The sequence below is a fragment of the Cotesia glomerata genome, linkage group LG4, assembly GCF_020080835.1.
Source record: "Cotesia glomerata isolate CgM1 linkage group LG4, MPM_Cglom_v2.3, whole genome shotgun sequence".
NCBI lineage: Eukaryota > Metazoa > Arthropoda > Insecta > Hymenoptera > Braconidae > Cotesia > Cotesia glomerata.
Window position 1 is genome coordinate 28633327 of NC_058161.1, and position 17334 is coordinate 28650660.

The window sequence follows — 17334 nt, forward strand, 5'->3', positions numbered from 1 at the left end:
TGTAACCTCAAAAAACCGTTCTGCTTACGGTATATACACACTCGGTAGTCTGGCTTGAGAACGGAACTTGGCGCCAGACTCTATCGAGTCTGTTGATAATATATATCATAATAACAATAATTATTTTATTTTTTTTCTAATTATTTAAAAAAAATTAAATAATTAATTTGAAGAAATCTAATGAGAAGAAATAATCTATTTAAATGAAGTTTTTTTTTTTAATAGAAGGAAATTTTTAAAACTGACCTGTTATACAAAAAAAGGTTTTTCAATAAATATTATGTAACTAAAGAAGATGATATATTCTTCGAAATTAGTTTTGTAGAATTTATTCGACAATTATTTAAAAGAAAATTGCATTTATAAATTTTTATAATTCCATTTAAAAATTTTTTTTTTAATTCAAAGTTTGATCTTTTAATTTTTACAAATTTTTTTTTTCTTCATTAATTGAAAAAAAATACATGATACTGAATTTAACTGTGAAGAATTTTTCACAGTTTTATAGCAATTAAATTATTATAAAAAAAATTTTTTTTAATTCCACATGTGAAAATTAAAAAAAAAAAGTTATTAGTGGAATTTTTTAAAAGCATTTTTATTATTGTTATTGACTTTTTATAAGAATTTTTTCAGCTAACTTCAGTGTCATCATAATAACACGTGTATTTTTAATTTTTTGCATTAATTATTGTATTTATTTATTTATTTATTTTTTTTTTTTTCAGGTATGTATCAAAAATTGTCCAAGGTCGAGAATTAAAATTGATATTTTATTGGAATCATTTTTTTTGATAAAAGTTTGTATGACTCTTCAAGCAGCTCCTAACTTGGAGCTGAAGCATACATATTAATTTTCTATAGAAATAGTTTAACTATTAATTATTTAATAATTAATTTGACAGGCATGTTTGAAGATCATATTATTATTATTGTTGATATTATGACAAGTTTATGACACCGAAGTTGAGAAACATTTGATAATTTTAAAAAATTATTTAAAAAATTCAACAGTTAGAAGTTGTGAAAAAAATTATTGATGCAATTTTTTAAAAATAATTTTCTAATTTCTTGGTCAAATAAAATCCAAAAATTCTAAACAAAAAAAAAAAAAAAAAACCCAATTATTTCCTAATTACTCGCCTTGAATCTTAATTTTAAATAGTATAAAATAAGTCGATATTTCTTCAAAATAAATTTGGAAACATATGAAGTGGAAATTAAAAAAAAAATATATAATTTTATGAAAATAAAATTAATAGACATCTAACAATTTAAAAAAATTTTTTTTATGATACTAAAATTTGCAGACATTTGATAATTTTTGATTTTTTAAATCAATAAAAAATATTTTTAAAAAATTGCACTCAGAACTATTCAAATTTTTTCTTTTAATTTTTTTCAATTAAAAAATCATAAAAATTTTCTGATATCGGCTAATTTCAATGACATTATTAAAGTTAGAAGTCAATTGACCACTTAAATTTTTTTTTAACAAATAAATTTGTTCAGAAAAATTATTTTCAAAAAATTATAACACTAAAGTTAGACGACAATTAAAATTTTTTTTTTAATTATTAAATTAGAATAAAAAAATATTTTTTAGAAATTGCACTTAGAGTTTTTCAAGTTTTTTACAAATGAAATTTTTTTTTATTATTTTGCTATAATTTTTTTAATAAAAAAGAATTCTAAAAATTTTTAAATATCGGCTAACTTAATTTTCATAAAAAATTGCATTTTGTATTTGTTAAAATTTTTACATTTCATTATGACTGTGAACTTAGCCGACAACCGACAATCGATATTTCAGCGAGGAAATTGATTTTTTTAAATTAAAAAAATAGTAGTTGTTCTTTTTCTGAATACTTAAAAGTGCATTTATTTGTAAATGAAATGTGATTTTTTTTTTCGCGATGAAATTTTGAAAATAAAACTTTGACGAATGCTCTAATCAACACTTTTAGATAAAAAAATCTGAAATTGAGTACTAATCTTTTTTTTTTTAATAAATTTAGACCTGCATTTAATTATTCTTTTTGAAAAATCACTAAAACGTTGGGCAAGCAATAAAGCTTAGATTTTGAAAAATATTTGGACCGATTCAGATCAATAGATTTTGAGAAATCTTAAAAAAACTGAAAAAAAAATTTTTTTCAAATGTGGTTTTTTTGGAATAACTTTTCAACGGCTTGATGGTTCAATTCCAAAAACTAATCAGCTCTTAATCTCAAAAAACCACGTCGATCACCACCAGTCCGGTCAAAATCGGTTGATTCGTTCGAGAGATATCGTGAACGAAAGAAAACCGAAAAAAGTGTTTTTTCGGAATAACTCCGAAATTTCTAGCGCGATCAATTCAAAATTTGAGATTCTTTGTGAGGCTTAAAAAAACTGCGTCGAATGCTGCCAACCGCGTGAAAATCGGTTTATTCATTCAAAAGTTATTGCGGTTTAAAAATTCAAAAAATTAGGAAAACGGTTGACCCTAAAGGCCATCCCTGCAACTTCCCGCTAATTCCGTTAATACCTGGCCGCTTTTTTGAGCTCTTCGAGCTCAAAAGTACAATCTGTGTGTTGTTTTAAGCTCTCCGAGCTCAAAAAGATACCTTTTCTATGCTTTTGAGCTCTTTGAGCTCAAAAGTCTGATAGAAGTTTCATGGAACACTATTTTTTGAATGTTCATACCGCAATAACTTTTGAATGAATGAACCGATTTTTACGCGGTTGGCGGCATTCTACGTAGTTTTTAAGCCTTATAAATAATTTCTAAGTTTCAATTGGTCAAACTAGAAATTTCGAGTAACTCTAAAAACACTTTTTCGGTTTTCTTTCGTTCACGATATCTCTCGAACGAATCAACCGGATTTTGACCAGCTTGGTGGCAATCGACGTGGTTCTATGATGTTAAGAGCTGATTCGTTTTTGGAATCGATCGGTAAAGCTGTTTGAAAGTTATTCCCAACACTGTCGAAGTTATGTTGAAAAAATCCTTATTTCCAAATCTTTGGTCGAGGAAATCTCTCGAACTAATCAACCGATTTCCACGTTTTTGGCGGCAATCGACGCGGTTTTAACCCTCTGAAATTATTCTATACCATCAAAAACGATCCGAGAAGAAATGACGAAGTTATGTGAAAAAACAGTTTTTCGGTTTTATTTCGTTCACGCTATCTCTCGAACGAATCAACCGATTTTGACCGGATTAGCACCGATCGGCGTGGTTTTTTGACGTTAAGAGCTGATTAGTTTTTGAAATTGATCGATCGAGCCGTTTAAAAGATATTCCAAAAAAACCACTTTCAGAAATGATTTTTTTCTAATTTTTTTTGAGATTTTTCAAAATTTCTCAAATTCTATCGGTCCGAATCGGTTCAAATTCTCAGGAAATCTAAGTTTGGCGAAGCCCTTTCGAATGGCACCAACCGCGATGAAATCGGTTCAACCGTTCAAAAGTTATAAGTGATTCACATACTTACACACACACACACACACACACACACACACATACAGACATAGTGACAACCTCGCGGGGATAGTCAGGGAAGCTTCCTGTGACCTTCAAACGTCGAGATCTGATGAAAACTCGATTTTTGCAAAACGGGGTGAAAACAATAACTTCCCGATTTTTGAAAATCTGAGATTTTTAGCGGGAAGTTAAAAATAGTGTCTTATCAAATCTCTATCAGACTTTTGAGCTCGAAGAGCTCAAAAGCATAGGAAAGCAATTTCTTTGAGCTCGGAGAGCTCAAAATAACCCTTAAATTGTATTTTTGAGCTCGAAGAGCTCAAAAACGTCATTGGTGCAATTTTAAGCGCGTAAGTATGGAATTAGCGGGAAGTTGCAGGAATGGCCTTCAGGGTCAACCGTTTTTCTAATTTTTTTCTTATAAAGCATAAAGCCATATTAAAGCAAATTTTTAAGGGAGTTGGGAAAGAACGGATAGGGGAAAGGGGGACCTACTCAGTGGGAATTTTTCCGTAATTGAAAAATAATCAGACAGCCCAGACTGGGAGTCGAACCCAGATCTCTCGGTTACGCGCCAAGGGCTCTACCAGTTAAACTATCCGGAGACAAGTACTGACTACTTTATTCAGTCACGTATATAAAATATATAAAATAAAAAGATTAAAAATCCAAGTAACCGATATGATTGTTTATGATTTTCGGAAATTAACACCAATTTTATTGTAAATTTAAAAATTAAAAAAAAAATTTTAGAACGTATTTAGTGTGCGCGGTTGCAAAATATTTTACTTTTAATGAAATTCGTAAAATCTATTTACTAGGACTTTAAAAAAATTGAAATACACAATGACGCACACCAAGTACGTTCAAAAATTTTTTTTTTTAATTTTTAAATTTACAATAAAATTTTTTTTAATTTCCGAAAATCATAAACAATCATATCGGTTACTTGGATTTTTTAATTTTTTTATTTAGTATCTTTTTGTAAAGAAAAAAAAAAATTTTTCTTTCCTAATAGTCTTATGAATGTGGACTTGGCGCGACTTTTTCACAGTGAAACTGTTTTTGTTCGGATCCAACATACAACATACGACTTAGCCATTAAATGTTGACATTTAAAAATGGCGGCGTCCACAGGAGAATCAGTGGATGACCGAAATAATTATAAAATATGTATAATTGGTGGTGGCATGGCTGGTCTATCAGCAGCAAATCACTTGTTAAAAAATAACTTCAATGATTTTGTAATTGTTGAAGCGCGAAATAGGATCGGTGGACGGATCTGTTCGACAAAAATAGGTAACCTAACTTTATAACTCACTCATGTTTTTAAAAAGAATTTTCTGTACCATAATTTTCAATAATTGTTGCTTAAAAAAAATAAAAACGAATTTTTAAAAATGATTTCTTCCCTGTTTAGGTGAAGACAATATCGAATTAGGGGCAAACTGGATCCACGGAGTGCTGGGCAACCCTATATTCGAGCTAGCGATGGCAAACGGCTTGATAAACATAATAAACTGTCCAAAGCCGCATAAAGTAGTAGCAGCGATGGAAGACGGGAAGCAATTGCCGTTTGCAATTCTCCAGGAAATTTATGAAGCATATGTGTGTTTTTTACGACGCTGTGGTGAATATTTTTTAAGTGCTTACATGCCACCCGAAGGCATCAACAGCGTTGGCGAGCACATTAAATTAGAGTCTACGTTGTACTTGTCGTCGTTACCTGAAGATCAGCGTAAAACGCGGCAATTGTTGTTCGATTGTTTGTTGAAACGCGAGACTTGTATTACTGGCTGTGATAGTATGGATCAGGTTGACCTGTTGGAGATGGGCAGCTACGCTGAGTTGCAAGGAGGTAACATCAGTTTACCTGGTGGTTACAGCAGCATATTGCAACCTGTTACCAAACACATTCCTAAGGATAAAATTTTGTTGGGACATCCTGTTACTGAAATAAGGTTCATTTTTTTATTATTTTATTACTAATCAGAAAAGATTTGTAGAAAAAAAAATTTTCTTGATTCAAGAGAAAGTTTTGAATCAAGAAAATCATTTTCTGAATCAAATTCATTATCTTAATTTAAGTAACAAAAAATATAACAGACAGAAATTTTTTTAGAATTTTTTAGCAATTAAATTAGTATGAAAAAAAATTATTAGTAGAAATTTATTAAGCATTTTTTTTTATTCTAATTAATTTGTTATGAAAATTTTTGAAAATGACAGTTGTCAGCTAATAATTAACTAACTTCAGTATCTTAAAAAAGTTTTCTTAGTTTGAGGAAATTTTATTTGATTAAAGAATTTTTTTCTTGAATTAATTTAATTTTTTGTTTGTGTACAATAAAATTATGCGCTCTTTTAATTTTACAGAGCCAAAAAAGCGTATAAAAAAAATTTTTTTTTTTCTCTAATCAACTTGAAAATTTTTATAATATATAAATCTGTAGGGAATATTAAACGTTTAGAACTTCTGACTATAAAAATTGAGAGTTTTTGAAAATTCGAAAAATTATTGAATTTGTTTTAATCAGTTTTGATTTAATTTCAACGTTTTTGAAACAGAAAATTAGGAAATAAAATAAATTTTTGTTTTTATGTTTGCCTTTCTTAATTTACATGATTCAAGCAATAAAAATGGTTTTATATGCCCTTTTGGCATTTGTAACGTGACATAAATTTATACTACACTTTGAGAATTTTTTTAAATAAGAATTTTATTTATTGATTCTAACTAATTAGTCAATTATAATTGTATCTTATTATTATTATTAATTTTTCAAGTAACAAAAAAAAATATTTTCTAACATTGAAGAAATTTTAGAGAAAAAATTTTTTGATAAATTTTTAAAGAATCAAATTTCAACGTTGTACCTAATTTGGCCTTTTTTTCGCTCATATTTCTTAAACATAACTTTAAAACTTTGAAATATAAGTTAATTATAAGTTAAATATAACTTTGAAATATCCAAAGAATTCTAACATATTATTATTTAATATTAAAAATAATACTATGAATATTTAATATGGTAATTAAAAAATGAGAAATATTTATATTTAATTTTTTAATTACATTTTTTATGAATGACAAAGCAAATTTTCAATTATAAATAAAAAAAAATTCAATTCAAAACGTTCAATAATTTTTAGCTACACTTATTTTTAGCTGTAAAACTTATTTAGTTTGCAGTCCCGTGTAAAAAAAAATTGTCCCAAAAATGTCCCAAGCGTGGGACATCCAAACGTGACACAATTTGGGACAATTTTGGGACATCTTAAAAAAAATTAAAAATTTAAAAGTAGTGCGTTTAAGTAATTTTTCGTCGATTTTAGGTATTTTTTTTGAAGATTTTCAGAAGACTTCACAATTTCATGACAATTTTAAACGGTTTTTAAATGATTTTGAAGAATATCTTCTTTATTTTGCATTTTTGTTTTTGCACATTTATTTTGCACAGCTGTAGATTTGTCTAGAAATTAATGAATGAAACATTTATTGAACATTTTTGGGACAATTTTAGGACATTTTTAAGACATTTTTGGGACAATTTTAGGACATTTTTGGAACATTTTTTTAATATTTTTAGGACAATTTTGAACGTTTTTCAAATAATTAAAAAAAAAAAACAATTTATTTTTGCACGGTTGTAGATTTGTCCTAAAATTAATAGATGAAAAATTTTAGGACATTTTTGGGACAATTTTAGGACATTTTCTGAATATTTTTAGGACAATTTTGAACGTTTTTCAAATAATTAAAAAAAAAAACGTGGTGAAAAAGTTCTAAAAATTTTCGAATTTTGTTGTAGAAACATTACAGAATTGTCCCAAAAATGTCCTAAAATTGTCCCAAAAATGTCCTAAAGTTGTCCCAAAAATGTCCTAAAATTTTTCATCTATTAATTTTAGTACAAATCTACAAGCGTGCAAAAATAAATTATCTTTCTTGAAATCGGTCAAAAGTGTCGTGAAATAGTTCTAAAAATTTTCAAAGTTTGTTGTAGAAACATTACAGAATTGTCCCAAAAATGTCCTAAAGTTGTCCCAAAAATGTCCTAAAGTTGTCCCAAAAATTTCCTCAAGTTGTCCCAAAAATGTCCTAAAATTTTTCATCTATTAATTTTAGGACAAATCTACAACCGTGCAAAAATAAATTGTTTTTTTTTTTAATTACTTGAAAAACGTTCAAAATTGTCCTAAAAATATTAAAAAAATGTCCCAAAAATGTCCTAAAATTGTCCCAAAAATGTTCAATAAATGTTTCATCCATTAATTTCTAGACAAATCTACAGCTGTGCAAAAATAAATTATCTTCTTCAAAACCATTTAAAAACCGTTTGAAATTGTTGTAAAATTGTCATGAAATTGTGGTCTTCTGAAAATCTTCAAAAAAATACTTAAAATCGACGAAAAATTACTTAAACGCACTATTTTAAAATTTTTAATTTTTTTTTGAGATGTCTCAAAATTGTCCCAAAAATGTCCCAAATTGTGTCACGTTTGGATGACATTTTTGGGACAATTTTTTTTTACACGGGGTAATTAATAAAAATCACAATGCTGATCACTAGTTTATAAACCTATCAGAGATTAGAGTGCTGTTAAAATTATACGGCCCCAGCTTGTTCAAGTTCTGGGTACCACTTTGAAAATTTGGAGGTATTGCTAGACGCTAAAATTTAATCTAAAAATTATAGTTTGTCTTTGCAAAAAATATTTATTATTTAAAAAAGACTATTTCATTGGGTGGTACAATTTTTTTATGAAAAAAATAGCATCTATCGGCTATTGTAGACTTTTAAGTTACCAAATATATAATTATTTTGATTTATAATTAAAAACTTAGAAAAATTAATTACTGTATCATTGAATAATTATAACATGCGTATAGTAACCCGAGGCACACGGCAGATTATTATTCGGCATGTTCCAGCTTCGGCTCGGAACTCGAGCAAAGGTCAATAGTCCTACAAGCAAGTATCCAGCTAGCGAGCTATTCAATATACTGCCAAAATCCGCGTGGTTTAACTTCCCGCTAAAAATCTCAGATGTTCAAAAATCGAGGAAGTTATTGTTTTCACCGTTTTGCAAAAATCGAGTTTTCATCAGATCTCGACGTTTGAAGGTCACAGGAAGCTTTCCTGACTATCCCCGCGAGGTTGTCACTATGTCTGTATGTATGTGTGTCTGTGTGTGTGTAAGTATGTGAATCACTTATAACTTTTGAACGGTTGAACCGATTTCATCGCGGTTGGTGCCATTCGAAAGGGCTTCGCCAAACTTAGATTTCCTGAGAATTTGAACCGATTCGGACCGATAGAATTTGAGAAATTTTGAAAAATCTCAAAAAAAATTAGAAAAAAATCATTTCTGAAAGTGGTTTTGGAATATCTTTTAAACGGCTCGATCGATCAATTTCAAAAACTAATCAGCTCTTAACGTCAAAAACCACGCCGATCGGCGCTAATACGTTCAAAATCGCTTGAGTCGTTCGACATATACCGTGAACGAAAGAAAACCGAAAAACTGTTTTTTCACATAACTTCGTCATTTCTTCTCGGATCGTTTTGATGGTATAGAATAATTTCAGAGGTTAAAAACCGCGTCAATTGCCGCCGAAAACGTGGAAATCGGTTGATTAGTTCGAGAGATATCCTCGACGAAATATTTGGAAATAAGGATTTTTTCAACATAACTTCGACATTTTGGAATAACTTTCAAACAGCTCTACTGATCGATTCCAAAACTAATCAGCTCTTAACATCATAAAACCACGTCGATTGCCACCAAGCTGGTCAAAATCGGTTGATTCGTTCGAGAGATATCGTGAACGAAAGAAAACCGAAAAAAGTGTTTTTCAGAGTTACTCCGAAATTTCTAGTTTGACCAATTGAAACTTAGAAATTATTTATAAGGCTTAAAAACTACGTAGAATGCCGCCAACCGCGTAAAAATCGGTTCATTCATTCAAAAGTTATTGCGGTATGAACATTCAAAAATAGTGTTCTATGAAACTTCTATCAGACTTTTGAGCTCAAAGAGCTCAAAAGCATAGAAAAGGTATCTTTTTGAGCTCGGAGAGCTTAAAACAACACACAGATTGTAATTTTGAGCTCGAAGAGCTCAAAAAGCGGCCAGGTATTAACGGAATTAGCGGGAAGTTGCAGGGATGGCCTTTAGGGTCAACCGTTTTCCTAATTTTTAACTTCCCGCTAAAAATCTCAGATTTTCAAAATCGGGGAAGTTATTGTTTTACCCCGTTTGGCAAAAATCGAGTTTTCATCAGATCTCGACGTTTGAAGGTCACAGGAAGCTTCCCTGACTACCCCCGCGATGTTGTCACTATGTCTGTATGTATGTATGTGTGTGTGTGTGTGTGTGTGTGTGTGTGTGTGTGTGTGTGTGTGTGTGTGTGTGACTATGTGACTCGCTTATAACTTTTGAACGGTTGAACCGATTTCATCGCGGTTGGTGCCATTCGAAAGGGCTACGCTGAACTTAGATTTCCTGAGAATTTGAACCGATTCGGACCGATAGATTTTAAGAAATCTTGAAAAATCTTAAAAAATAAGAAAAAATCATTTTGAAAGTAGTTTTTGGAATATCTTTTAAACGGCTCTATCGATCAACTTCAAAACTAATCCGCCCTTAAGCTTGAAAAACCACGCCGATCGGCGTCAACCCGATCAAAATCGGTTGATTCGTTCGAGAGATAGCGTGAACGAAAGAAAACCGAAAAACCGAAAAGTGTTTTTTCACATAACTTCGTCATTTCTTCTCGGATCACTTTTGATGACATAGCATAATTCATAGAGCTTAAAAAACCGCGTCGATTGCCGCCAAAAACGTAGAAATCGGTTAATTAGTTCAAAAGATATCGTCAATAAAAGATTTGAAAACAAGTGTTTTTTTAAAATCCCTGGGACATTTTTAACTTCCCACTAACAAAATCGAAGTTTTTCAAAATTAGGAAGTTATTGTTTTCACCCTGTTTTGAAAAAATCGAGTTTTCATCAGATCTAGACGTTTTAAGGTCATAGGAAGCTTCCTGACTACCCTCGCGATGTTGTCACTGTGTCTATATGTATATATATATATATATATATATATATATATATATATATATATGTGTGTGTGTGTGTGTGTGTGTGTGTGTGTGTGTGTGTGTGTGTGTGTGTGTGTGTGTGTGTGTGTGTGTGTGTGTGTGTGTGTGTGTGTGTGTGTGTGTAGTCGTTAAAAGAATTTCAATAGAAAATAGCAATATATGTATATTATCCGATCAAAAATTAATTTAGAAAAAATGAAAATAAAAAGAGCTAAATAAAATTTACAAATTAAAAATCTATGTAATTAAGTATTGATTAATTATAAGAACATAAAATCAAAATATTACACATACATATAGAGCAAATATACTCTCAATAGTTGGATCTTTTTCAACACTACCTTTTGATAAATATTCTTCCACCAAAATTTAAATCTATGTATTAATTAAAAATTCAATAATTTATTTTTAACTTCCCGCTAAGAAAATCGAAGATTTTCAAAAATCGGGAAGTTATTGTTTTCACCCCGTTTTGCAAAAATCGAGTTTTCATCAGATCTCGACGTTTAAAGGTCATAGGAAGCTTCCCTGACTATCCCCGCGAGGTTGTCACGGTGTCTGTATGTATGTATGTGTGTGTGTGTGTGTGTGTGTGTGTGTGTGTGTGTGTGAAAGTATGTGAACCGCTTATAACTTTTGAACGGCTTGACCGATTTCATCGCGGTTGGTGCCATTCGAAAGGGCTTGACCAAACTTAGATTTTTAAAACTATTTGCAATGAGTCACAGCAATAGACTTTGAGAAATCTTCAAAAAAACTGAAAAAAAATTTTTTTTCAAATGTGGTTTTTTTGGAATAACTTTTAAACGGCTTAAAGGTTCAATTCCAAAGACTAATCGGCTCTTTACCTCAAAACCACGTCGATCGCCACCAGTCCGGTCAAAATCGGTTGATTCATTCGAGAGATATCGTGAACGAAAGAAAACCGAAAAAGTGTTTTTTCGGAATAACTTCAAAATTTCTAGCGCGATCAATTCAAAATTTAAGATTCTTTGTGAGGCTTGAAAAACTGCGTCGAATGCTTCTAACCGCGTAAAAATCGGTTTATTCATTCAAAAGTTATTGTGGTTTAAAAATTCAAAAAATAGTGTCTTATCAAATCTCTATCAGACTTTTGAGCTCGAAGAGCTTTAAAGCATAGGAAAGCAATATCTTTGAGCTCGGAGAGCTCAAAATAACCCATAAATTGTATTTTTGAGCTCGAAGAGCTCAAAAACGTCATTGGTGCAATTTTAAGCGCTTACGTATGGAATTAGCGGGAAGTTGCAGGGATGGCCTTCAGGGTCAACCGTTTTCCGGTTGATATAGACCGGATAGCTCAAATGGTAGAGTAGCCGACATGTCTTCGGAAGGTTCTGGGTTCGAATCCCAGTCCGAGCTATCTAATAATTTTTTCTCGCATATTTTATAAACTCACATTAAGATGATCCTCTCCACATTCCTTTCTCAATCCTTCCCTACCAATATCCTGTTACGTGAATGTGGAACGCTTCACGTAATAATTACCGTAACTCCGATTCTTTTCCGCTTCACAGCATTATTTATATTTGTATAAGGATAACACGTAAAATCGTGAAGCGTTCCACATTTTTACAAATATAAATAATGCTGTGAAGCGGGAAAGAATAGGAGTTACGGTAATTATTACGTGAAGCGTTCCACATTCACGTAACAGGATATTGGTAGGAAAGGATTGAGAAAGGAATGTGGAGAGGGTCATCTTAATGTGAGTTTATAGAATATGCGAGAAAAAATTATTAGATAGCTCGGACTGGGATTCGAACTCAGAACCTTCCGAAGACATGTCGGCTACTCTACCATTTGAGCTATCCGGTCTATACTAAATTTCCTTTCGCTTATTTTATATACATTAAGCCACACCGTCCATCTTACAGTAAGCATTTTTTACAAATATAAATAATGCAGTGAAGCGGGAAAGAGTAGGAGTTACGGTAATTATTACGTGAAGCGTTCCAAATTTTTTTTTTTTTTTTAACACAAAAATCATCTTAGTAGAATCTAGCGCGCGATATACTGGCACTAACTGTAAATTGGCTTACATCAAATATGAACTCTCTGATCCGAATTTATACTCAGTATATCGATGCAACAGACGCACTATTCACAGAAGATCACGTGATGGTGGCGTATCAATTGCGACTCGCCAATCTCTTAAAAACCTGGATATTTGATACATCGCTGTTATCATCGTATGAAGACATTGGTGCCCTTGGAGTTCGTCTAGTGGTGAATTGAGGACCAACTTCTTTTGATTATTCAATTTAATAACTTTAGTGATCTACATAAATTTGAGCAGTATAATTCAGCCACTAACTATCAAAATAATTGTCTAGATTTAATCTTGTCAAACTAATCATAATCTTAATCATAATCTCTATGCAAACTATTTTATGAAGTGGCCTTAATTTAATTTATGTCTATAATTGCTCAAACTTTCCTCATACAATTTTGTTACTTTTTTCTTTTGTTATTTTTTATGTTTATCTACTCGAGTAGCCACGAAGTGATTACTACAATCTGAATTTATTATTTAATTTCCTTGGTTATCTTGTCATTACTACTAAAATAATTTTAAAATAATAACTTTGTAAAAATTATTAACCCTGTTAATGGCTACGGCTGTTGGGTTTGTATTACAACAATTCGAAAAGTCTGTTCAAGCATTGGTCCCATTTTTATAACTGTTCAAGTACTGGGCACTTAACCTTATGTAAAGTGTATATTTTTTACAAAAAAAATAAATTTTACCAATTTACAGATGGCAATCACCAGCAGAGGATGAATCTCCAAAAAGTTCGATCCGTGTAACCTGTTCAAATGGAAAAACAATAACTGCCAATCAACTAATCTGTACATTACCACTAGGGGTATTAAAAAAGCACCCGACAATCTTCAACCCACCGCTGCCGCAGTACAAAAAAGAAGCAATCGAGAAACTTATGTTCGGCACGGTGGACAAAATTTTCCTCGAGTACGATCGCCCGTTTCTGAACCCCGGAGTGTCTGAAGTGCTTCTTCTGTGGGACGATACTGCGAGTGACTCAGAAGACACCAAGGACAAAGACATCAGCAAGACGTGGTACAGAAAAATCTACTCGTTCACAAAACTCTCAGAGACATTATTGCTCGCGTGGATATCCGGTCGCGAGGCAGAGTACATGGAGTCGTTGACGACCAAGGAAATATCTGACGCGTGTACAATGATCCTCCGAAAATTCTTGAACGACCCGTTTGTTCCTCTTCCGAAAAACTGTTTAAGAACCAGCTGGTTTTCTCAGCCCTGGACTTGCGGGTCTTACACTGCCGTAGCGACTGGTTCCAGCCAGCTGGATATTGAAGCTCTTGCGGAACCTCTGGTCGCGGAGGATCCGGATGATCCCGAGGCTGGGAGCAGGGAGATTATTATTGCCTTCGCCGGCGAGCATACGCATTCTAGTTTTTATTCTACTGTTCACGGTGCGTATTTGACTGGTCGCACTGCTGCGGCTAGTCTTATTGAGTCGAAGAAATTTTGCAATGAGACTAGAGTCAGCAGTGAGCAAAGGTTGAGTCTTATTTGTGAGGATACTAGTGATCTTAGTTCGTGGATTCAAGGCATTTCACTTAATTAATTTAGGTATACAATTTTTTTTTTTAATTCAAAGGAATCTTATTGTTATTGTTGGAAAAGTTTTAGTCAGAGTATTAACAATCAGGCTTTTTATAGAAATTAATTCATGTGTCTTTATAGTTTTTATTTTTTAAGATGCTGAAAAGTTACCGGGAAAAAAATTTTTTTTTATCTAATTACCGATGGAAAGTTTCCGAACAAGCTTCTTGTTTCTAATTTTTAATTTTATTTTAATTTAATTTTTAATTTAAATCAAACTGCGTTGTAATCTGCATGCATGTTTTTATCGTCCCATGTAGGGCATTTTGAAAATATCAAAAATATTAAAAAATTTTTCATTTTTTTTTTAGATTCAAGCAGCAATAAAAAATCTTAAAAATTAAAATTTTCAAAATCCCCTACGTGCAACTATAGCTACTGAATAATAACTTGAAAAATATTATAAATTTTCATATAAAACTCTAGATACATATTTTTAAATATATAAGCTTTGATTTAATAGAAAAAAAATTTTTTTTTTATTTTGAAATTTCACAGTGGCTATCGCCCTTAAATATCATACATAAACTAACTTGATCGAATGAAGAAAATTCGATGTTATTTCACAAATTGTGTACGATAGTGTCTTTGATTTTTCTCTTGATTTATTGTACTTTTAATAAATTTTCATCTTATCTGAAAACTTTCTGTCGGTAGTTTATATAAAACAATGTATAATTATGTGTAAAAAATGCATATAATTTTATATTAACATACATTGTTTTATGTAATAGTATCTTCATTACGAATAATTGTGTAATTTAACTGAAAAATTATAATTATATATAATTTTAAATTATTACATAAATAAATATATGAGGTCATACAAAAATATATGAATTAATAGGTCACTAAAATTCATATAATTTTATGTAATTATATCCTGCTAGATAGAAGTATATTTAATTATATGATACAACGCTTAATTATATCATCTCAAAACAGATGTATAATTTTATATAATATCATACATAATTGTTTATTATTGTTTATTGAATTTAATATAAGTATGCATAATTATATAGAACAATGTATAATTATATAAAATTGTAGGTCATACAAAATTATATGCCATACAAAGTTAGTTATATAATTTTACATAATTGTATCCAGATAGATAGAAGTATATATAATGATAGAAGTAATTATATGAAACAATGAATAATTACTAATAATTATATAAAATTATATTTCATACAAAATTATATAATTTTACATATTTTAAAAATTCGCTATAATTTTATATAATATTATATAAAATTGGTTATTATTTTATTCAAATTGAATTTGCTATAAGAATATATAATTATATGAAACAATGTAAAATTATTAATAACTATTTAAAATTATACGTCATACAAAGTTATATAAACTTACTATAATTTTATATAATTGTATCCAGCTGGATATAAGTATTATACATAATTATATAAAACAATAAATAATTTCTGATGATTGTATAAAATTATGAGTCATACAAAATGATATAATTTTACATATTTTAAAAATTCGCTATAATTTTATATAATATTATACAAAATTGGTTATTATTTTATTCAAATTGAATTTGCTATAAGAATATATAATTATATGAAACAATGTAAAATTATTAATAACTATTTAAAATTATACGTCACACAAAGTTATATAACTTTACATATTTTAAAAACTTACTATAATTTTATATAATTGTATCCAGCTGGATATAAGTATTATACATAATTATATAAAACAATAAATAATTTCTGATGATTGTATAAAATTATGAGTCATACAAAATGATATAATTTTACATATTTTAAAAATTCGCTATAATTTTATATAATATTATACAAAATTGGTTATTATTTTATACAAATTGAATTCGCTATAAAAATGTATAATTATATGAAACAATGTAAAATTATTAATAACTATTTAAAATTATACGTCATACAAAGTTATATAACTTTACATATTTTAAAAACATACTATAATTTTATATAATTGTATCCAGCTGGATATAAGTATACATAATTATATAAAACAATAAATAATTTCTGATGATTGTATAAAATTATAAGTCATACAAAATGATATAATTTTGAATATTTTAAAAACTCACATATAATTTTATATAATTATATTAAACAATGTATAATTATATTATGTCAAATCTGGTATATGATCTTATATAATATCATACACAATTATTAATATTTATATTTATCATTATCAATGTAAAATTATATAAAATTATAAGTGACCAAATTTCATATAATTTTATATAACTAAACAAAAAATTTTTCCCGGTAAAAAAATTTAGATAAAATTATAAATTGTGTTTATAAAATTATTCAGCAATTGTAAAAGATCTATGTTATTCAATTGGTAATTCGAAAGACAATTGTTTGTCGTAAAAAATTTCTAAACAAAATTCTTAAATTATTGCTTAAGTATTTTGTTATGCTTAAACTCTTTGTTTGTAAATATTCAAAGAAAAAAATTAATTTGATAATTATAAAAATAATAATGCTAAAAATAGAGATTAAAGCTTTTGTACATATTAATTGCCTAATTAAATATTAAATATAAATAAAAAATTATTAATCTAGTCACTAAACTGAATCGAATTGTCACCAATAATAATTTTTTTTCTATTATTTTTTTTATGCACAAAGCCAAAGGACAAAGCAATTGTTAGGTTAATAAATTCTTTGCATTTTATTTATAAGTTGAACTACCATTTTGTAATTTTTGTTTGCTTCACGGAATTTATTTAATAAGAATACATGTACAGAAATATTTAAAATAAAATTGTATAATTCAATTAAGACATAAGTATTTTAATAAATAGATTGTTTATTTATAAATATAAATTATTGTAATATTTAATGTAAGATAGAGATTAATTATAAAAACTATTGAGAAGAATAAAAAAATGTGTTGAAGTAAAATTATAATTTTTATTTTAAAATGAGAAGACATGTAGTTGGTACACTATTTTATTTTTTTTTTTTTTTTCATTTTAAACATAAAAAATACAACGAAATTAGTTAAAATTAATTAACATGCACATGAAAAAATAAACAAATTTTCTTAGAGATT

The 17334-nt window shown here is 29.1% G+C and overlaps 1 protein-coding gene across 1 annotated transcript; it reads left to right on the plus strand.

The window, feature by feature from the left end:
- Positions 1-4549: 4549 nt before the first annotated feature.
- Positions 4550-14292, plus strand: LOC123262445 (spermine oxidase). The gene is made up of 3 exons (XM_044724656.1): positions 4550-4768; positions 4890-5430; positions 13357-14292. The coding sequence occupies exons 1-3, from the start codon at positions 4591-4593 to the stop codon at positions 14207-14209; spliced, it is 1572 nt and encodes a 523-aa protein (XP_044580591.1). The 5' UTR covers positions 4550-4590; the 3' UTR covers positions 14210-14292.
- The last annotated feature ends 3042 nt before the right edge of the window (positions 14293-17334 follow it).

What these genes read in the sequence shown, in the direction of transcription:
- LOC123262445 (XM_044724656.1), top strand. Translation starts at nt 4,591, where the DNA reads ATGGCGGCGTCCACAGGAGAATCAGTGGATGACCGAAATAATTATAAA. An exon ending in GATCTGTTCGACAAAAATAG is followed by an intron (nt 4,769 to 4,889) that starts GTAACCTAACTT and finishes TTCCCTGTTTAG; the next exon opens with GTGAAGACAATATCGAATTA. An exon ending in CATCCTGTTACTGAAATAAG is followed by an intron (nt 5,431 to 13,356) that starts GTTCATTTTTTT and finishes ACCAATTTACAG; the next exon opens with ATGGCAATCACCAGCAGAGG.